The sequence below is a fragment of the Cherax quadricarinatus genome, chromosome 27, assembly GCF_038502225.1.
Source record: "Cherax quadricarinatus isolate ZL_2023a chromosome 27, ASM3850222v1, whole genome shotgun sequence".
Lineage (NCBI taxonomy): Eukaryota > Metazoa > Arthropoda > Malacostraca > Decapoda > Parastacidae > Cherax > Cherax quadricarinatus.
In genome coordinates, this window is record NC_091318.1 from 35441760 (window position 1) to 35466117 (window position 24358).

The window sequence follows — 24358 nt, forward strand, 5'->3', positions numbered from 1 at the left end:
TCACTACACTGCATCACGACGTGTACGACGTCGAACACATTCATCACTACACTGCATCACGACGTGTACGACGTCGAACACATTCATCACTACACTGCATCACGACGTGTACGACGTCGCACACATTCACCTCTGCACTCCCTCCTATGGAAACCAATCAGTTACACCCTAATTAATTTCAATTAATGGGGTTTATTTGTGCAAAAATCATATCATAGAGGGTGGAAATGTGTTTCTCTTTGTAGTTACATGTATAGGATTATACGTGATAAAAATATTTTATTTTTTTACTTGTCGTAGATACAAACCTGAACGACGTAAATGTGTAGCAGGTGGGATACTGTATCATTAAGGTGTTTCCTTAGTAGAGAGTCTGTCATACACTGAGGCTCTTTCTTTGCCTCGTGAATAATACATAAGCAACACCTGGGTGTTTTTGATGAGTGACGTTGCTCCCGTCAGTGACTTTTACAGTGTAAATTAGAGTCATGAGAATTGTGACTTTTACAGTTGAGTCAGTGATCGTGGTTTCTAATATGTGGAACCCTCTACTGGATGTTGCCACAGCCAAGCTGTGGTAACATCCTCGACTTTTCTATGAGGAAGCTAGTGGTCAGTCTAGCACTGGAGCAAGTGGAAGATGCAGTGATTCAGTAGTGGCAGACAAAGTCATATGTCGGTGGAGTCCACTTATGGAAGAGAGAACGAGAGAGCACAGCAGTGCTGTGCTGCAGGTTTGGTGACAGAGAGGTGAAGGCTTAATGGCATCAGAGCGCCGTGTCACGCAGCATCCAAAAATCTCGAAGCAATGTATCATATTTGCTAAAATTCAGGAGATGTGGTAGTTGATACCTTTCGTTCAATGATGTTCTAAGTAGCAGTCTTACATAGTTCTGTACAGCAACACCTAACTCTGTTGGATTCTCTGCGGATGACTCGCTGCATCGTCCAAATGAGAGCACCCCTCGTCAGATTTACATTAATAATTTCAGAATTTAGATAATCCTTTTAGTGAGGAATGTAATCCTTAGTGACCTCTAATTTATGATTATATTTATGACCTAACTGTTTCAAGACCATCTTGCCTCCCACACGTTGTGAGGAATGCAAGTGTCAGATATATAAACTAAAATCTGGATCCAATGCTCAATGATTCACTGATGGTGGGTTCACTGCTGATGGGTTCACTGTCGGTGGGTTCACTGTTGGTTGATTCACTGCTGGTTGACCCACTACTGCTTGATTCACTGCTGGTTGACCCACTACCGCTTGATTCACTGCTGGTTGACCCACTACCGGTTGATTCACTGCTGGTTGAATCATTGCTGGTGGGTTCACTGCTGGTTGATTCACTGCTGGTGGGTTCGCTACTTGTTGATTCACTACTGATGGGTTGACTGCTGGTGGATTCACTGCTGATGGGTTCACTGCTAGTGGGTTCACTGCTAGTGGGTTCACTGCTGGTGGGTTCACTACTGATGGGTTCACTGCTGGTGGGTTCACTGCTGGTGGTTTCACTACTGATGGGCTCACTGCTGGTGGGTTCACTGCTGGTGGGTTCATTAAGGTCCTGGTGACGTCACTTCCTGAGAGGGAAGTACGCACCAGCTGCAGTAAATGATCTCATTACCAGGATTCTTTACATCCTGGCCGCCCCCTGTGCCGCCCCCTGTGCCGCCCCTTGTGCCGCCCCCTGTGCCACCCCCCTGCGCCACCCCTTGGGCCGCCGACACGGTGCCGTCCCCTGTGTCGTTCCCTGTGCCGCCCTTTATGCCGCCTCCTGTGCCACCCCCTGAGCGTCACATAGGGGGGCACTTGAGAGCGGCACTTAGAGGCGGCCCTCCTCCATCACTCCTCTCTTCACCATTCCTTCTCATGTACACCCTCCTTGCCACTTCGCTTCCCACATTGGACCACTAAGCCTCCTTCACCACCACCTTGGACCACCAAGCCTCCCTCGCCACCACCTTGGAGTACCGAGCCTCCCTCGCCACCACCTTGGAGTACCAATCCTCACTCGCCACCACCTTGGAGTACCAATCCTCACTCGCCACCATCTTGGAGTATCAATCCTCACTCGCCACCACCTTGGAGTACCAATCCTCACTCGCCATCATCTTGGAGTACCAAGCATCAATCGCCAGCACCTTGGAGTACCAAGCATCATTCGCCAGCACCTTGGAGTACCAATCCTCACTCGCCACCACCTTGGAGTACCAAGCCTCACTCGCCACCACCTTGGAGTACCAATCCTCACTCAGCACCACCTTGGAGCACCAATCCTCACTCGTCACCACCTTGCAGTACCAATCCTCACTCCTCATCACCTTGGAGTACAAAGGCTCACTCGCCACCACCTTGGAGTACCAATCCTCACTCGCCACCACCTTGGAGTACCAATCCTCACTCGCCACCACCTTGGAGTACCAATCCTCACTCGCCACCACCTTGGAGTACCAATCCTCACTCGCCACCACCTGAGAGTACCAATCCTCACTCGGCACCACCTTGGAGTACCAATCCTCACTCGCCACCACCTTGGAGTACCAATCCTCACTCGGCACCACCTTGGAGTACCAAGCCTCACTCGGCACCACCTTGGAGTACTAAGCCTCACTCGGCACCACCTTGGAGTACCAATCCTCACTCGGCACCACCTTGGAGTACCAGTCCTCACTCGGCACCACCTTGGAGTACCAATCCTCACTCGCCACCACCTTGGAGTACCAATCCTCACTCGGCACCTCCTTGGAGTACCAATCCTCGCTCGCCACCACCTTGGAGTACCAAGCCTCACTCGATACCACCTTGGAGTACCAATCCTCACTCGGCACCACCTTGGAGTACCAATCCTCACTCGGCACCACCTTGGAGTACCAATCCTCACTCGGCACCTCCTTGGAGTACCAAGCCTCACTCGGCACCACCTTGGTGTACCAAGCCTCACTCGATACCACCTTGGAGTACCAAGCCTCACTCGCCACCACCTTGGAGTACCAAGCCTCACTCGGCACCACCTTGGAGTACCAAGCCTCACTCGGCACCACCTTGGAGTACCAAGCCTCACTCGCCACCACCTTGGAGTACCAAGCCTCACTCGCCACCACCTTGGAGTATCAAGCCTCACTCGCTACCACCTTGGAGTACCAAGCCTCACTCGCCACCACCTTGGAGTACCAAGCCTCACTCGCCACCACCTTGGAGTACCAAGCCTCACTCGCTACCACCTTGGAGTACCAAGCCTCACTCGCCACCACCTTGGAGTACCAAGCCTCACTCGCTACCACCTTGGAGTACCAAGCCTCACTCGCCACCACCTTGGAGTACCAAGCCTCACTCGCCACCACCTTGGAGTACCAAGCCTCACTCGGCACCACCTTGGAGTACCAAGCCTCACTCGCTACCACCTTGGAGTACCAAGCCTCACTCGGCACCACCTTGGAGTATCAAGCTTCACTCGCTACCACCTTGGAGTACCAAGCCTCACTCGCCACCACCTTGGAGTACCAAGCCTCACTCGGCACCACCTTGGAGTATCAAGCCTCACTCGCTACCACCTTGGAGTACCAAGCCTCACTCGCCACCACCTTGGAGTACCAAGCCTCACTCGCCACCACCTTGGAGTACCAAGCCTCACTCGCCACCACCTTGGAGTACCAAGCCTCACTCGGCACCACCTTGGAGTACCAAGCCTCACTCGCCACCACCTTGGAGTACCAAGCCTCACTCGCCACCACCTTGGAGTACCAAGCCTCACTCGCCACCACGTTGGAGTACCAAGCCTCACTCGCCACCACCTTGGAGTACCAAGCCTCACTCGCCACCACCTTGGAGTACCAAGCCTCACTCGCCACCACCTTGGAGTACCAAGCCTCACTCGCCACCACCTTGGAGTACCAAGCCTCGCTCACCACATCGTTAGCTGCAGTGGAACTAACAGTTCTCAGTACTACATTAAAACATCCTGCGTGGTATATCCTCTTTCCTAATCGCAAACAGTGAGAGTTTGAAAAAAAATGGAAATGACAGCATTAACTGTATTAGTGAGCTCCTGGCAGAGGTTAATGCTATACAGTTAGTGTTTATCTTAACACTCACGTGGAATGTTTTGCATGGTGAGAGTAATAAAGTTGGTAGAATTACCGACAATATGTAAAGTAAAAGGACACAAGTGCAACTAATGTGACATTTATTGTGGCAACGTTTCGCTCTCCAGGAGCTTTATCAAGCCAATGGCTTGATAAAGCTCCTGGAGAGCGAAACGTTGCCACAATAAATGTCACATTAGTTGCACTTGTGTCCTTTTACTTTACATGGTGAGAGTCATGAAAAATCTATAATATTTACAGATGTGACAGTAAACAGGTGGCAATTAACAAGCAGTAATAGTATATCTAAAAGACACTTATTGCTTCCTAGAACTGTTTACTTTATCAAATGTATTGCTAGAAGTTCTAGGTATTAAAGTGAGAAATAAGAGTCTAATAATTATTCTTGAACGCAAATCACCTTCATGTCTGTAAATGCTGAGGAGTGTACCAGGCGGATAAGGAAAATAAATAGCTGCCTTCAATGTCTTGCAAGTCCCACACCGAATATTGTCTCTCTCTTAGGGATTTCAACCTTCCAGATATGAAATGGAAGATGGTGAATCACAGCTCTGTGTGAGAAATAGTTCGTGGAAGCACGCTAGATCAACAGGTGAATGCCGAAGTGCTAATGTAGCTTTGTGAAAAGTTGACTTTAAGTCAGCAGATAATTGTACTCATTGGAAGGGAAAATACACTATGTTTGATATTCAGGAACGACGACTAACTCATCAGATGTACAGTCTTAAATGCGATATTCTCTGATCATATCATTATTGGAATACAAACCTGGATAAAATCAGGGATGGAAAACTCTGGCTATGATGTACGAGAAGAAATGTTTAGCAAATTTAATCTCAATCAGAGAACTGACTGGAATAAAATTAACTAAGAACTAACAGACATATCTTGGGAAACAGTCATAAGCACCGTAAACCCTCACCAGTGCTTAGAAAAGCTGAAAGCAGAAATATCCAGTCTACATTAAATATGTACGACTAAGAAAAACCAAGAACTACCTGTGGAATTGGACCATCAATCACAGTAGGTTGGTACATTGATGATGAAAAATGAGTAAAATTCTAAAAGCAGATTTTTCTTCATACCCCAGAAGGCGACACATCATATAGCATTAATCATGCAGAATTCAGAAAACAAATAGAAAAACATGCCCTCTTATGCAGCGCCTGGACTGGATACATAAAATTCCTTAGCGAAAGTGAAGGGTAAACTACCACTAGCACGAGCACTGAATATCCTTTGGAGAAAGATGTAGTAGAATCCCAAGGAGCTTAAAAAGTGTAGACGTTGCTCCTAGCCAAAAATCACAGACTTGTAGTCCGAACATCACACATCATAACAGTCTCTGAAACGCCTAGTTACAAATTTCATGGGACAGCACAACATGCACAACTCAAACCAGCATGGATATGGAGTTGGAAAATCGTGCCTGTCGTGCATACGGATTTTGCAAAGGTTTATGACAAAGGCAATCATAGTGATTGCACACAAAATATGGGTAATAAGTTAAGGTGAAAAAGTAGGCAAATGGATATTCAATTTTCTTAAAGAACACAAAAGTGGTAGTTAACAGAAAAAAATTAGTAAAGTAAATAGATCAGTTCCCCAAGGTACAATGCTGGTGCTTTCACTGCTTAACGAAACTCCAAAGTTTTTTTCACATTATACGTCACCTAGTTTATATCTATGAGGGTTATTCTTATTATTTGCACTTATCTACAATGAAGTTTTTTTTTGCATTCTATATGGTTAAGTTCCGTATTATTTAGTTTATAAGTGCTAGGGTTATTAACATTTGAGCTTTAGGATATTTCATATATCTGAATTGAATTGCATCTTTCACTTTTCTGACCACGACATGAGCTTGTCTAAATCTTCCTGTAGACAGCGAATTCTCAAGCAAATGCAAAGCAAGTTTTCGAGTGGACCTCAGGTATCAATATGTTCAGCGAAGACAACTCTCAGTTGCTCCATGATGGAAAAGTGTAGGAAATAAAAACTGAAATAAAGTACAAGAGAAACTCAAATCATTCATTTGAGTGAATATTCAATGCGCGAGACTTGGGAGTGATTGTGTCAGAAGTAATACATTCAAGGATCACAACAATGTTGCTATTTCCTCCACAAGGAAAATGATAGGCTAGATAAATAAAACTTTCAAGACAAGAAATCCTGAGCAAATGATGATTCTCTTCCAGTCACTTGTTCTCTCCAGCCTGGAACATTGTTGTATACAAATGGCCCCTTGCAAAGCAGGTGAGATCACTGAGCTAGAAAACGTATAGAGAATATTTACTTCCCATATACATCCTAAATCTGCACTAATGGGAACACTTGAAGCCCCTTCAACTGTTTTTTTCCTCAAAAGAAGCTTTGCTTGATTTTTAAGAAATATATCTTTAAAAGCGCCAATTTTATTAATCAGATTACTCTGTGAAATAACTGGAGAATGACTCTTTTGATCAGAAAAATATCGGTGTTCGATTATATTGGGTTATCCTAGATTAAATCTGCATAATGTACTTGTATGTATACCTGGAGATACTTGGAGAGGGTTTCGGGGTTTACTGCCCCCGCCGCCCGGTCTGTTACCAGGGCCTGATCAACAAGGCTGTTACTGCTGGCCGCACGTAAACCGACGTACGAATTACAGCCCGGCTGGTCGGTTACTGACTTTAGGTGCCTGTCCATCGCCTTCTTGACGACAGCCACGGATCTATTGGTAATCCCCCTTATGTATGTTGAACAGTCTTGGGCCCCTGACACTTATTGTGTTGTCTCATAGCGTACTCGTGGCTCCTGCTTTTATTTAAGGGATGTTGCACCGCCTGCGCAGCCCTTTGCTTTCGTAGGGAGTGATTTTCGTGTACAAATTTGGTACTAATCTTTCTAGAATTTTCAAGGTGTATATTATGATATCTCTCTCCCCTGGGTTCCAGAGAATACAAATCAAGATTATGTGCCTATAACATTTTGGCTTCAGAGATCATTATACAAAACTGTTTTGAAAACAAAGATTGAATATAAATTACTTTTTTAATTTCTTAATTAATTAGTTACTTAAAAGATGGTCAGTCTTACTAAAAAGGTTGGACTGATTCTGGCCTGTGTATGTACCAGTTTTTTTTTTTTTCTTAAAGCAAGAAATCTGATGTGATTAAGTAAGTAAGTAAGTTTATTCAGGTATACACAAATACAGTTACATAGAATTATCATACATAGCAGCATATGTGTAGAGAACCTAGGATAACCCAAAAAAGTCAGACAGAGTGACTTATTTCCATTGTGGTCCTTTAATTTCCGACTATCTTCAGCGCTTAAGGGCTGATAATAATGCAACTTCTGAACGGTTTCAAGGTTAACGTGTTCATGTATTTTAGAATGCTGGTCTCTTTGGTAAGTTTGAATTAGATATGGGCTGCGTATGTCCTTATTTACAATTTTTCTTTTAGAAATTTGGGTTACTTTGTGGTTGGTACAGTACGTGTCCGTGGGTGAGACGGAATGTACTGCTCCACCCTCCGTGACACGCAGTTATTTATGTGTACTTGTCGGTACAAATCTATGTCTGGGAATATAGAGACATTACTAGATTTGAGTTTATAATCTTATTCTCACTTATTTGTATACATGTTATTACATTGTTCATATTCCTGAGTCTTTTCATATAATTTACCAGTCGGTACTTGAGAATCTTAATTATTGAAGGTATACCAGTATACATATATAGCAAGAGAAGTGTCGAGCTTGCCTTCTTATTTATGTCAAATATTTTAATTCTGTATATAAACTCCTCTAGACAACTGTAATAGTAAAGATCTTAAATTTTATTTTATTGTTTTGTGTTCAATCAGTTGGCATCCTTATTAATATTGAAGAGGGTTATAGAGAAGCCTGGATAACTGAAATAGAATATAATCCAACCTCTTGTTACGGAACCAGAAACAGGCCAGCAGCTTAAAGGGGACCAATTAGTTAACCCTCTATCTTGCTCTGGAGACGTCTGTTGTAGAAGACGCTTTTTGAAACTTCATATACTGTAACAGTTATTTGGTTGATGTGCGCTTCAGATGTGCTCGGTATTATGCTTACCCCAAGATCCTTTTCCTTGAGTGAGGTTTTCAGTCTTTGGCCTCCCTAGACTGTACACCGTTTGCGGTCTTTTTCGCCCTTCCCCGATCATCATGACTTTGCACTTAGTGGGGTTAAATTCTAGGAACCAGTTGCTGGACCAGGCTTGCAGCCTGTCCAGATCCCTTTGTAGTCCTTCCTGATCCTCATCTGATTGAATTCTTTTCATTAGCTTCACATCGTCTTCAAACAAAGACACTTCTGAGTGTCTCCCTTCCGTCATGTCATTCACATATACCAGAAACAGCAACAGTCCTAAGACCGACCCCTGGACCCACTTTGGAACCCCGCTCGTCATAGGTGCCCAGTCTGACACCTCGTTACGTACCATGACTTGCTGTTGCCTCTCTGTCATATATTCTCTGATCCATTGCAGTGCATTCCCTGTTATATCTGCCTGGTCCTCCAACTATTGCACTAATCTTATGTATGGAGCTGTGTCGAAAGCCTCCTTACAGTCCATGAAAATGCTGTCTACCTACCCCTTTTTCTTGCCATACCGCAATCACCTTGTCATAGAAGTCCAGTAGGTTTGTGACACAGGATTTCCCTTCCCTGAAACCGTGCTGGTTGTCGTGAAATAGCTCATTCCTTTCTATGTGCTCAACCATTCTTCTCCTGATAATCTTCTCCATGACTTTCCATGGTCTGTAGTTTAGCGCTGCGTTTGTCTCCTTTCTTAAAACTTGGGACTATATTTGCTGTCTTCCACACCTCAGGTAGTCGCACTGTTTTGATAAATGTGTTGAAGATTGTTGCTAATGGAACATAAAGCGCCTCTTCTACCTTTCTGAGGACCCACGGAGAGATGTCCGGCCCCATCGCCTTAGAGGTATTAAGGTCACTTAGCAGCTTCTTCACCTCCTCCTCGGTTGTAAGTATTGTGTCCAGCAACTGTGTGTGGAGGGGCGGGGGTATCGACTTTAAACCTAGAATGCATTTAATCTATCTGTTCCAAACCCGCCATAACGGTGTTTCTTACCCCTTATTCCCATTCTTACATTTACTATATTGTGAGATGTACTATGCCACCACTACATGCCTACAACATCTCCATTAAAATCTCAACCTCGTTCCAAGTTCTCAGTCACCAGTTTTGGTCTTTACTGCTTGCAGAATCACGCTCCCTGGGCGGTTCCACGAGCTTAACATCCACTACGGTGTCTTCCTAGGAGGAATGGGTGACTTTAAAGAGGTCTTCCTTGGACTTCTTGACGACTTCCGCGGCTGTATGGACCAGGTGAGTACAACACTGTCCTTCACATACCATCAGTACAATGGTGTTCACAATAATACAGCTATGTGCAATATGAAGGAATATTATTCACTATTGATTGGTAATAGGTTAGTTAATAATGACTATATTTTTATTAATATAATAAAGGTATATAACAACGACAAGTTGTTAAGACACATGTGCAATCGTTTGGTCTCTTTATTCCGAAACGTTTCGCCTACACAGTAGGCTTCTTCAGTCGCAAATCGAGGAGGCATCAAAGGCAGTAGAGATTATAAGACGATGTAATCATTCCATCACGCTCCAAGACGTAGTTTTGAAGTGATCAGACCTTCAAACCGGAAAAGATTTCTGCTCTAGAGTCTAGAACAATGTGAAGCTGAAGCAAGAGAATGGAGACTCGTATACTGTCAAGGTGAGGCAGAGAAAATCTTGATGACAGAAGAGGCGGGACTAACTAGTGGAAGTAAGAATATAAATCAGTGGGGGGAAAATGAGAGGAATTGTAGAACACCAACAGGGTAGGAGAAATGTGTCCCAGTGAAGATAAGTAAATATTGCACATGTATATAATCATAAATAACAAAAAGGCACAATACCGTGACTGGAACGATACACAAATAACCCGCACATAAAAGAGAAGCTTACGACGACGTTTCGGTCCGACTTGGACCATTTACAAAGTCACACTGTGTGACTGTAAATGGTCCAAGTCGGACCGAAACGTCGTCGTAAGCTTCTCTCTTTTATGTGCGGGTTATTTGTGTATATAATCATCCTGTCGGTGTTGTATTCCATTATAACATTCACACTGTCAGACACTGCAGCACAACGGTATCTTGGTACAGAGGATATTTTCGACATCTTTACTGTCTGACCATTAGTTAGGAGTGAGAAGGGTTGGATTTGAGAGGGACCTACCCAGCAGGTGTGCTACGCTGCCTGTCAGTGATTACTTTTTTATTTCGTCTAGTAGACTCCGCCTCTTTTGTCATCAAGATTTTTTCCTCCTAACCTGGACAGTATATAAGTCTCCATTCAGTTGCCTCGGATTCACATTATTACAGATTATGGAGCAGAAGTCTTCTTCAGGCTGAGGGACTGACCACCTAAAAACTACGTGAGTGAGGACTGATTACCTCGTCTTTACATCTCTGCTACTTATGTAGTCTCCTCTGCATTCGACTAAAGAATCCTACTGTGTAGGCGAAACGTTTCGGTATAAAGATACCTAACTGTTGCACATGTGTCTCACTTATCACCATGTTATTTCATTGTAAAACAAAGTCCAGTAATAGTTAAAAACAACAGTTTAGAAAAGAGGCAGCAAATAGCTATTTATTCTTTAAGAAGCATCGAGATGCCAGTGAGAGTCTTAATTTAAAGGATCAGAATTATCCTGCCCTCAATTTCTCCCGTTTCCAAGACTCTACATGATCATATAACAGATTTACTGCTTTCACTTTATATGTTCAGGAAGAGGCAAAAAACAAAAAAAAAATCAACTGCAATTACTTTTAAACATCCAGATACCTTTAAGTGCCACTTGTTACATTAAAGTTCGGGGAGTGCTGGAGACTCAATTCTCGGTACGATATGCAGAAACACAAGCTTGAACAAGACCATCTCTCGTTAGCATATTTTTTTTTTTTGACCAGTGGCATCTTACACTGCCCATCTATGATAGAAATAATGGCAGTACAGCTTGAGAATATTTTTGTTTTTTTACGAACCACATCAAATAAATTAACTATAAAGATCAAGTGGTGAAAATCACTCTCATCATCTCGACTAATTTAAAATAAAATAATGAAACTAAGAGAAATTCCAGAGAAACTCAAGTTGTTTAAATGAGCAGAGAGAAAAACGAATGTTAAAGACAGTGACTATAACATGTTTAGCTAAGTATGTTATAAGAACATAAGAACATAAGAACGAAGGAACACTGCAGAAGGCCTACTGGCCCATGCGAGGCAGGTCCAAGTCTCCTACCGGCTTAAGCCAATGCACCCAACCTAGTCAGGTCAGGTCACATTGACTTAAGGGAGGAACACGGCAACCGACCTGGTAGCACAAGCTATCAGGTCTAACTCACACCCACCCACATCCACTCATGTATTTATCCAACCTATTTTTAAAGCTACACAACGTTCTGGCCTCTATAACGGTACTTGGGAGTTTGTTCCACTCATCCACAACTCTATTACCAAACCAGTACTTTCCTATATCCTTCCTGAATCTGAATTTTTCCAACTTAAAACCATTGCTGCGAGTCCTGTCTAGGCTAGATATTTTCAGCACACTATTTACATCCCCTTTATTTATTCCTGTCTTCCATTTATACACCTCAATCATATCCCCCCTAATTCTACGTCTTTCTAGAGAGTGCAGATTCAGGGCCCTTAGTCTATCCTCATAGGGAAGGTTTCTGATACATGGGATCAACTTTGTCATCCTCCTTTGTACATTTTCCAGAGAATTTATATCCATTCTGTAATAAGGTGACCAAAACTGTGCAGCATAATCTAAATGAGGCCTAACCAAGGATGTATAGAGTTGAAGAACAACCTGAGGACTCCTATTATTTATGCTTCTTGATATGAAGCCAAGGATTCTATTAGCTTTATTGCGAACACTTATGCACTGTTGTCTTGGTTTCAGATTACTGCTAACCAGAACTCCTAAATCTTTTTCGCAATCCGTAATATTAAGATCTACATTATTTAGTTTATATGTGGCATGATTATTGTCCTGTCCAACATTTAGAACTTTGCATTTGTCTATATTAAACTGCATCTGCCACTTCTCCGACCACTGCATCAGTCTATTCAAATCTTCCTGGAGTGCTCGAATGTCCTCGTCAGAATGAATTCGACGGCCTATTTTGGTGTCATCGGCAAACTTGCCGATGTCGCTCTTTATGCCCTCATCTATGTCGTTTATGTAGATTGTGAACAGCAGGGGGCCCAACACTGACCCCTGTGGAACACCGCTCGTGACACTTCCCCACTCTGATTTCTCCCCATTTATGCAAACTCTCTGCTGCCTATTTGTCAACCATGCCTCTATCCAGGAAAAAATTTCTCCTCCTATTCCATGTGCTTTAATTTTCCTCAATAGTCTCTGATGTGGGACCCTGTCAAAAGCCTTACTGAAGTCCATATACACAATATCATATTCATTACCATGATCTACCTCCTCAAATACCTTAGTGAAAAAAGTTAATAAATTCGTAAGGCAGGAACGCCCCTTTGTAAAACCATGCTGAGATTCGTTGATTAATTTATGCTTTTCAAGGTGGCTACGAACTGCCTCGGCAATTATTGATTCCATAAATTTTCCCACTATGGAGGTTAGGCTTATTGGTCTATAGTTCGAAGCTAAGGACCTGTCACCTGTTTTGAAAATAGGTATCACATTTGCCATTTTCCACTTATCTGGCACCATGCCAGTTTGTAGTGATATGTTGAAAAGATTAGCCAAAGGTGTGCTAAGCTCCTCTTTACATTCCTTTAGAACCCTTGCATACAGTTCATCAGGGCCTGGGGATTTGTTAGGTTTTAATTTATCTATTTGCCTAAGGACCATGTCACTTGTGACCCTAATAGTACACAGTTTATTATCGTCCTGTTCTACATAATTTATCATTACTGGAATATCGCTGGTATCCTCCTGTGTAAAAACTGAGAGGAAGTATGTGTTAAAAATTCTACACATTTCCTTATCACTGTCAGTGAGCTGACCCGAGGAACTTTTGAGTGGGCCTATCTTGTCCCTGATCTTACTTCTGTATACCTGAAAGAATCCTTTTGGGTTAGTCTTCGATTCTCTTGCAACTTTAACCTCATAATCTCTTTTTGCTTTTCTAATTCCCTTTTTTATTTCTCTCTTTAACTGAATATATCGATTTCTCAATTGCCCCTCTCCTCTTTTGATTTGCCTATATATGCCTCTCTTTTGACCAATCAGATATTTTAATCTATTGTTCATCCATTTAGGATCATTTATGTTTGATCTGATTTCCCTATTTGGAACATAATTTGACTGAGCAGCTAGAACTATGCCCTGGAAAGCATCATATCGGCAACCATCACCACCTACCTGACCCTTAGTCAGGTCATTCCAGTTCAGCCCACCTAAGTAATTTTTCAGTCCTATGAAATCAGCCAAGCGAAAGTCAGGGACGGAGACTTGATTGCCATTATTAGGGGAATTCCATGATATATTAAAACTGAGTGATTTGTGATCACTTTCCCCAAGCTCATCATTAACCTCAAGATTATTAATTAGTGTTTCCCTACTGGCAAGAACCAAGTCAAGGAGGTTATTTCCCCTAGTTGGCTCTGTCACAAACTGTTTTAAAAAACAATCCTGGATCGTATCAAGAAAGTCACCTGACTCTAAATTTCCTGTCAAATTGCTCCAGTCAATCTGTCTATAGTTGAAATCTCCCATTAGCACAACATTTTCGTATGTAGATGCCTTACGAATTTCGTCCCATAGAAGTTTACTGCACTCCCTATCAAGATTTGGGGCCCTGTAAATCACACCCAAAATTAGTTTTTCTCGGCCCTCGAGAAGCTGTAACCAAACAGATTCAGTGGCTGACGCTTCTAATTTAATATCTTGTCTAACACAACAATTTAAATTGTCTCTGACATACATCGCTACTCCACCACCTTTCCTGTTGACCCTGTCAGTGTGGAATAATTTATAGCCTTGTATGTGACATTCAGAGGGCATCTCTCTATCTTTCAGATTGAGCCAGGTCTCTGTTATAGCAATAATATCTATGTCTCCTGCACTTGCAATTAATCTTAGCTCATCTATCTTATTTCTTACACTCCTGCTATTAGTATAGTAAACCTTAAGGGAGCTAGTCCCTTGCTGCCCTCTGCTGTCCCCCTTTGTTTGCTGACCTGATCTATTGTCTTTATTTATAACTTCATGCTGAATGCCTTTTATACATTTACTGTTTCCAACCCAAGTGTTGCAACCTGCTTGTTTCCCACACACACCCATACCTCTATCTTCCATCAGTTTAAAATCATAGGCATTTCACCAATGGCCTTCTCAATCGAGTCTGCAAGTGCTACCACCCCAGCCCCAGAGAGATGTACCCCATCCCTTGCATACATATCATGTTTGCCATAAAAGTTGTTCCAGTTGTCAATGAATGGGATTGCATGTTCCTTGCAGTATCTGTCTAGCCAGCAATTTACACCAATTGCCCTAGACAACCATTCATTTCCTACTCCCCTTCTAGGCAAGATGCTACATATGATTGGGATCCCTCCCTTAGACTTAATGAAATCTATAGCTGACCTGTACTTATCTAGCAGCTCTTCTCTCCTACCCTTCCCAATATCATTTCCACCAGCACTGAGACAGATAATGGGCTTGCTCCCATTACCTGACATGATATTATCCAGCCTGTTGACAATGTCCCCAACACCAGCTCCAGGGAAGCACACTCTATCTCTCATCTTCTTATTCCTATTACAAAAAGCACGGTCAATGTATCTTACCTGAGAGTCACCAACCACAAGAATGCGCTTACCTCCATTAGCAGGGGCAGTAGTACCCTTACCTTCACTGGCCACTGAAGTACATTCATCCTGAAGAACAGAGAAGCGATTTCCTACCTTCAGATCTTCACTCTTAACTTTCCTTACTCTGATGCGCCTTCCATTACTGTGAACTACTCGCCACTTGTAGCAGGTGCTGGGCTGCACCTCACTGCTGGTAGCCGTTGCTGCCACCCCAACTACAGCCTCCTCACAGCGAGAGACAGACTGCACCTCGCTGCTAGAAGCCTCATTCCCCACAACTCCAGCCACCTCACACTCTCTCCCAGACCCATTGAGGTGGACCTTCAGCCTCCTAATCTCCTCCTGGAGAAGCAAGACCTCCTCCTTCAACTCTCCAACCCCAATTTTTAAAACACTGCAGAAGCAAGCCATGCTTTGTAACCGTCCACACTAATCCCCAAGGCAGCTCAGGGTCTGTGACCTCACGTGACGACTGACCACTTAGAACTGATCACTTAGAAAAATACCCTTAAACACAAAATATTCATAATGATAATCTAGTATTGAAATAATGTGGTCAGGCACATCAAATGTTGACCAAAACAGTGATGAAAATACACAACGAAATCATAGTCCAGTCCAGCACTGATAAGAGACGGAAGCAGTCCAGCACTGATAAGAGACGGAAGCAGTCCAGCACTGATAAGAGACGGAAGCAGTCCAGCACTGATAAGAGACGGAAGCAGTCCAGCACTGATAAGAGACGGAAGCAGTCCAGCACTGATAAGAGACGGAAGCAGTCCAGCACTGTTAAGAGACGGAAGCAGTCCAGCACTGTTAAGAGACGGAAGCAGTCCAGCACTGATAAGAGACGGAAGCAGTCCAGCACTGTTAAGAGACGGAAGCAGTCCAGCACTGTTAAGAGACGGAAGCAGTCCAGCACTGATAAGAGACGGAAGCAGTCCAGCACTGTTAAGAGACGGAAGCAGTCCAGCACTGTTAAGAGACGGAAGCAGTCCAGCATTGTTAAGAGATGGAAGCAGTCCAGCACTGATAAGAGACGGAAGCAGTCCAGCACTGATAAGAGACGGAAGCAGTCCAGCACTGATAAGAGACGGAAGCAGTCCAGCACTGATAAGAGACGGAAGCAGTCCAGCACTGATAAGAGACGGAAGCAGTCCAGCACTGATAAGAGACGGAATAAGTCCAGCATCAGTACCCGAGCAACACATCAGTTGATTAACGATAACAGACATTTGGAAAATAACATTGATACCTGATATGGAGAATGTTACTGAAGACTTACACGAACAACATGGAAAACAACGCCAGGTACTTTGTAAATTTCTGCGATGGGTTTATATATTACAGGTCTAGTGGCAGTTATATACACCTGTGCAGTATTATAGTGCTGCTGGTCTTAACTAATGATGATTAATAATTAATAGTTACAGTGCTGTTAAACTTAATGATGATTAATGATTATAGTGCTGTTGAACTTAATGATGATTAACAATTAATAATTCAGTAAAGTGAATAATTTAATATTAATAAAGTGTTTAATTTAAGAACAATACACTAACCGACGGACTACGTGATCTATACAGGTTTAAGCTGCGATTAACAATTTAATAACAGATATACCATAAGAATAAAATTTCAGTAAGAAAATGTATAATTCAGTCAGTGAACATCAACATATGAATACGTAATAAATCAACCTGGTTCGTGGTTGATGATCTGCCTCGTACATACAATGAACCTAACCCGAATGGAGCTCCGTTTTTCTGGTATAAAATCTTTCTTCTTTGTATTGGACTGAGGAAATCTAAATATTGCACAAATATTGCCCAAATGGATTTGTAAATCATTTACATCACACTCGTACGTGTACGTGTCAAGACCTGATGAATGACGACGTTATTCCCACGTGGTGATTGACCTTATAATACCTAAATTATGGCTATCAGGTCCAGAATATAAATGGTCAGTTTACCCCAGTTTCTGTGGTGTCACTCATGAGTGTCTGTCTTATTGCGGAATAAGGAATTGGAATTGGTCAGGAATATTCTCCCGATATTAAGCAACGGTATAATTCAGTATTATTTTATCATGACTCACGAAATCGTAATGACACGATTGCAAACAAACCGTACCCCGGCCGGGATTGAACCCGCGGTCACAGAGTCTCAAAACTCCAGACCGTCGCGTTAGCCACTAGACCAGCTAGCCACAATAAGATTCGTCCAACTAGGTATATTTCTACACCACAGGAAGGTTAGCACAGGCACCACTGTGACCACAAATGCAAGTTTTTACAGACAAATCTCCAGCTAGCGTGGCCGTGACGAACTCTAGCTCAAGTCCCCTCACTGCCGTCAACATGACTCACGAAATCGTAATGACACGATTGCAAACAAACCATACCCCGGCCGGAATTGAACCCGCGGTCACAGAGTCTCAAAACTCCAGACCGTCGCGTTAGCCACTAGACCAGCTAGCTGGAGATTTGTCTGTAAAAACTTGCATTTGTGGTCACAGTGGTGCCTATGCTAACCTTCCTGTGGTGTAGAAATATACCTAGTTGGACGAATCTTATTGTGGCTAGCTGGTCTAGTGGCTAACGCGACGGTCTGGAGTTTTGAGACTCTGTGACCGCGGGTTCAATCCCGGCCGGGGTATGGTTTATTTTATCACGTCTCAGCTGCAAACTGAGACAACGACTGCTGCTGTTGTTGCTGCTATTGTTGCTGCTGCTGTTGCTGCTGTTGTTGCTGCTGCTTCTCGTTCTGCTACTGCCACTTCTATATAAGTAGCAGTCTGCTACTTCTACTTCTTTTTCTTCTTCTTTTTCTTCTTCGTGTTGTTCAGGATGTGAGCATGTTACTGGGAGGTTCCTTCTCGCAATAAGTACACGAACTGAGATGCGGAGAGACTCTAGTAGCTGTGTTTGTTCAGTCACGTCTGTTGTCACCTCAGTTCCTAGTTGCACTTAATATCCTTGTGCTCCTCTTGCCTCTGCTGAATGGACATACTGTTTTATTGCTGGTGTTTAAATATTGCCACTTCTTTGATTGTTGTTAAAACTGGGTTAGCGCTTCGGGTAGGGAACGTCATGGCTGAATGTTCGTCTTTGATGACGGCACTGGCACTGTCATCCCCCCCATCCCAAATGAACAGTAAAATAGAAAATGCCGTATTATTTCTTGAACGTTGCAATGAATGCTCTTATTGATTCACATTAGTTCTATATCTGAAGCTGTGTGCTGTTAGCTTGGTGTCTCCCAGCTTTATATGTCTGAAGCTGTGTGCTGTTAGCTTGGTGTCTCCCAGCTTTATATGTCTGAATGTTAGGTAAGACACATATGCAACAGTTAGGTATCTTTATTTCGAAACGTTTCGCCCACACAGTAGGCTTCTTCAGTCGAGTACAGAAAAGTTGATAGAAGCAGAAGATACTTGAAGACGATGTAATCAGTCCATCACCCTTAAAGTTTTGAGGTGGTCAGTCCCTCAGTCTGGAGAAGAGCATTGTTCCGTTGTCTGAAACAATATGAAGTTGAAGTGACAACGGAACAATGCTCTTCTCCAGACTGAGGGACTGACCACCTCAAAACTTTAAGGGTGATGGACTGATTACATCGTCTTCAAGTATCTTCTGCTTCTATCAACTTTTCTGTACTCGACTGAAGAAGCCTACTGTGTAGGCGAAACGTTTCGAAATAAAGATACCTAACTGTTGCATATGTGTCTTACCTAACAATCTGTCGGTATTTTATACCATTTTAATGTTTATATGTCTGAAGCTGTGTGCTGTTAGCTTGGTGTCTCCCAGCTTTATATGTCTGAAGCTGTGTGCTGTTAGCTTGGTGTCTCCCAGCTTTATATGTCTGAAGCTGTGTGCTGTTAGCTTGGTGTCTCCCAGCTTTATATGTCTGAAGCTGTGTGCTGTTAGCTTGGTGTGTCCCAGCCTTATATATCTGAAGCTGTGTGCTGTTAGCTTGGTGTGTCCCAGCCTTATATATCTGAAGCTGTGTACTTTTAGCTTGGCGTGTCTCAGCCTTATTCTGGTCGTTGTTGTGTCTCATACTCTTATTTTATGACTTGTTTGGACTGAGAGTGCAGGAGATGGTACAAAAGAAGAAAACGTGTTACCGATTTTCTTAAAAAACATAAATATGTCGCAACGAAGGCGATCTTAGCTGAAAGATCAGCAATTTAGAGCAAAGACTCAGGGTGTCGTAACAAACGGAAGAAGCGCAAACGGAATAAAAGTCCATCCAGGATATTGCAAGAAACATAAAATGTAGTTATTCATATACAAAATTCAAGCTAAGAACTACCTGTAGAATTGGACCTTCAATGAGAGGAGACTCGTATACTGAAGATAAACAGGAAATTATCGAAATTCTAAAAGAAGAGTGTCAGTCGTGTTCAGTAACCCACTAATTGACAGCAGAGTACAGAATGCAATGGAAGGCCGTGCAGACCAACTAACTGATGTTAGTATTAATCCCATAGAACTCGAGAAAGAAATTGAAAACATGTTCACTCAGCACCTGGACCAGATTCATGGAATGCCTTAGTCATAAAAAGTGCGAAGTACTACTAGCACTAACCCTCTGAATTCTTTCGAGAAAGAGCCTGTATCTAGGTGAAATACCAGTCCTCAAAAAGTGCAGACAATTTTCCTATGCATAAGGGAGGTAGTAGAGCACCAGCTAAAATTTACAGACACCCTTCCTTCCCACATAATAAAGACCTTCGAAAGGGTAATGAGACGGCAGATTACAGTGTTCATGGAACAGCACAATCGGAATAACCCAAACTAGCACAGGTTTATAGCGGAACGATCATGCCTGTCACAGCTGCTGAACCACCATGGCAGAATTACGGAGGCGCTGGAAATCAGTCATAACGCAGATGTGAGATACACAGATCTGTGCAAAAGTGACAGAAGCGGGGATTACGGGGAAGGTAGGCTGATGTATTCTCGGGTTCATAACACTCAGAACACAAAAAGTAGCAATAAACATAGCAAAATCCAGCATCAGCAAGCAAAAAAAAAAAATCTCGATTTCCCAAGACACTATCCTGGCACCTTCTTATCCTCATAGCAGACATAGATAAAATTACCCTCACAGTTTTGTATCATCTGCAAATACTAAAATAAGCGTGAAAGCCACTTCGATAAAAGACACTACAAATTACAGAAGATATAAGAACATAAGAACATTAAAAAGAAGGAACACAGCAACAGGTCTACTGACCCATGCAGAGCAGGTCCATGTCCCCCCCCCCGGATTAGCCAAATGACCCACCCAGTCTGGTCACCTCCACTCAAGGAAGGAGCACGGCACAAGACCCAGCAGCACAAGCTAGTCAGGTCCAACTCACACCCACCCACACCCACTCATGTATTTATCTAAACTATTTTTAAAACTACACAACGTTTTTGCCTGAATAACTGTACTCGGGAGTTTGTTATCTATTACCAAACCAGTGCTTTCCTATATCCTTCCTGAATCTGAATTTTTCCAACTTGAAACCATTGCTGCGAGTCCTGTCTTGGCTGGAAATTTTCAGCACACTATTTACATCCCTTTATTTATTCCTGGTTTTCCATTTATACACCTCGATTATATCCCCCCTAATTCTACGCCTTTCGAGAGAGTGCAGATTCAGGGCCTCAGTCTATCCTCATAGGGAAGATTTCTGATACATGGGATCATCTTTGTCATCCTCCTCTGTATGTTTTCCAGAGCATTTATATCCATTCTGTAATACCGTGATCAGAACTGAGCAGCATAGTCTAAATGAGGCCTAACCAAGGATATATAGAGTTGAAGAACAACCTGAGGACTTCTATTATTTATACTTCTAGTATTGAAGCCAAGAATTCTGTTAGCTTTACTGAGAACACTAATACACTGCTGTCTAGATTTTAGATTACTGATAACCAGAACTCCTAAATCCTTTTCGCAATCAGTAGTATTAAGATCTACATTATTTAGTTTATATGTGGCATGGCTATTTACCTGTCCGACATTTAGAACTTTGCATTTGCCAATATTAAACTGCATCTGCCACTTCTCCGACCATTGCATCAGTCTATTCAAATCATCTTGGAGTGCTCTAGTGTCCTCATTAGAATGAATTGGACGGCCTATTTTGGTGTCATCAGCAAATTTGATTATGTCACTATTTATTCCCTCCTCTATGTCGTTTATGTAAATTGTGAACAACAACTGGCCCAACACTGACCCCTGAAGAATACTGCTTGTGACGTGCCCCCATTCTGATTTCTCCCCATTTATGCAAACTCTCTGCTGCCTATTTGTCAGCCATGCCTCTACCCAGGAAAAAATTTCTCCTCCTATTCCGTGTGCCTTAAGTTTCCTCAATAGTCTCTGATGTGGAACTCTATCGAAAGCCTTACTGAAGTCCATATACACAATGTATAATATATCATATATAAGCAGTGTTTTCCAGTATGCAGTGGAACAACATGACGTTCAGTGGTGATAACTTCCAGCTGGTTAGGTATGGAAAGAATAAAGATCTCAAAAGAAACACTGTATACAAAACTCAAAGAGAACCGTGAAATAGAACGAAAGGAACACATGAAAGATTTTAGAATAATTAGGTCAGCTGATCTTTCTGCCAAAGAACACAGTAAGACATAGGTCACGACAACCGCGAGGATGACGGGGTGGGTAAAGAGAACCTTTAAAACAAGGGAAATAATGCCAAAGGTGACACTTCTCAAATTGCTTGTGCTCTCTCATTTGGAATATTCCTCATTGTTGACGGCCCCGTTCAGGGCAGGAGAAATATCAGCTGAAACAAATACAGAGATGGTTTACAGCCCGCAGAAAGCCGATAAAGCATTTAAATTATGAGGAACGTTTTAAAGACTTAATTATGTACTCACTGAAGCAAGGAACAGAGGCATGATAATATATACCTGGAAAGTACTCGAGGGCCTGGTCCCAAATCTGTATGCTGCCATAACAGCATACTGTAGTGAAAGATATGGGAGGAAATACAAAACAAACCCAGTGAATAGCAAGGGTTCAGTGGGCACAATAAAGGAATACTGTATCAACATCTGTGGCCCCAGACAGAAGATATCAGAAACACTGCTAGGACAAGTGTAGTAGTCTTCAAGAGAAAACTGGACAAGTATCTTCACCAGGTGCCAGATCGACCAGGCTGTGATGAATATGTAGGGCAGCAAGCCAGTAGCAGTAGCAGCCTGGTTGACCAGGCTAGCACAGGACTAGGCTGGCCCATGGCTGGGCTCCGGGTATAGAGGGACTCAGAACTCATCAAAGGTATATCAGAAGGTAAAGGTAAGGCAGCGGTGTCCTTTGTAGGCCTGATGCCTCTCGTGATACAGATTGAGAAATACATTTACACATATGTAGGATGGTTTGAAGCAATAATCCCATTTACATTATGTGGATTATCCCCGGAACAAGGACGCTAATCCCTGGAACAAGGATGTCGATCCCAGAACAACGATGCTGATCCCCAGAACAAGGATGTCGATCCCCTAACCAAGGATGTCAATCCCTGGAACAAGGACGTCGATCCCCGGAATAAGAACATCGTCGATATCAACTGCATCGATGATCAGACCAAGAATTGGATGCTGGTTGGAAGGAATGGGATGAAGCTGCGAAGACCAAAAATTCTTTCTCTGTGTTAACAGACGAGTGTGAATCGACGATTCAGGACATCTCAACGAAAATCACGATGAATACCTGCAGTGAAGGTCAGGGTATTGCTCTAGCTGGGGACAGCCAGATTAAATTCATGGATAGAGGCAGAAAGAGAAAGGAAAGGGTGTGTTTTCCTGGGGCTGGGATGGAGGATATTGCTAGTCTTCTGGACATCATGAAAGGTAATGGGAGCAATCTTATTGATGCATTAGAGTGCCGATGACCCACTAATGCCTTCATAAGGTGATATATAACAACCATTTCACCAAACTGATGTGAATATCATTATATATTGAGAGAAATATTTAAAAAAAATAAAAGTGTTAAAACCACTGAAAGTGTTCAACTGCTAGTGGACTATACACTAAAAACCATCCAGACTTTTCTCTAATCATAACCGTACTCACCTATTTGTTCTCACCTACTTGTGGTTGCAGGGGTCGAGTCCTAGATCCTGGGCCTACCTCTTCACTGGTTGCTACTGGGTCCTCTCTCTCCTTGCTCCATGAGCTTTATCAAACCTCGTCTTAAAACTATTTATGGTTCCTGCCTCCACTATGTCACTTTCTAGGCTATTCCACTGCATGACAAATCTATGACCGAAGAAATACTTCCTAACATCCCTTTGACTAATCTGAGTTTTCAACTTCCAATTGTGACCTCTTGTTTCTGTGTCCCCTCTCTAGAACATCCTGTCTCTGTCCACCTTGTCTATTCTGCACAGTATTTTATATGTCGTTATCATGTCTCCCCTGACCCTCCTGTCCTCCAGTGTCGTCAGGCCGATTTCCTTTAACCTTTCTTCATAGGACATTCCCCTTAGCTCTGGAACTAATCTTGTCGCAAACCTTTGCACTTTCTCTAATTTCTTGACGTGCTTGATCAAGTGCGGGTTCCAAACAGGTGTTGCATACTCCAGTATGGGCCTGACGTACACGGTGTACAGTGTCTTGAACGATTCCTTACTAAGGTATCGGAACGCTGATCTCAGGTTTTCCAGGCGCCCATATGCTGCAGCAGTTATTTGGTTGATGTGTGCTTCCAGAGACATGCTCGGCGTTATACTCACCCCAAGATCTTTCTCCATTTGCGAGGTTTGCAGTCTTTGGCCACCTACCCTATACCCCGTCTGCAGTCTTCTGTGCCCTTCCCCGATATTCATGACTTTGCATTTGGCGGGGTTAAATTTGAGAAGCCAGTTGCTGGAGCAGGTGTCCAGTCTGTCCAGGTCTATTTGAAGTCCTGCTCGGTCCTCATCTGATTTAATTCTCCTCATTAACTTCACATCATGTACGAACAGGGACACTTCTGAATCTAACCCTTCCATCATGTCATTCACATATACAAAAAATAGCACTGGTCCTAGGACCAACCCCTGTGGGACCCCGCTCGTCACAGGTGCCCACTGTGATACCTCATCATGTACCATGACTCGTTGTTGCCTCTCTGTCAGGTATTCTCTGATCCATTGCAGTGCCCTTCCTGTTATATGCGCCTGATCCTCTAGCTTCTGCACTAATCTCTTGTGAGGAGCTGTGTCAAAGGCCTTTTTGCAGTCCAAGAAGATGTAATCAACCCACCCCTCTCTCGTCTCTTCTGTTACTTTATCAAAAACCCCATAAG

The 24358-nt window shown here is 43.0% G+C and overlaps 1 protein-coding gene across 1 annotated transcript in view; it reads left to right on the top strand.

The window, feature by feature from the left end:
* LOC128690996 (chondroitin sulfate proteoglycan 4) overlaps positions 1-24358 on the top strand; it is a 380847-nt gene that overhangs the window by 128699 nt on the left and 227790 nt on the right. Inside the window, exon 9 of the mRNA XM_070089260.1 lies at positions 9357-9480. Coding sequence (XP_069945361.1) covers positions 9357-9480 — 124 coding nt within the window. The remainder of the gene's footprint in view (positions 1-9356; positions 9481-24358) is intronic.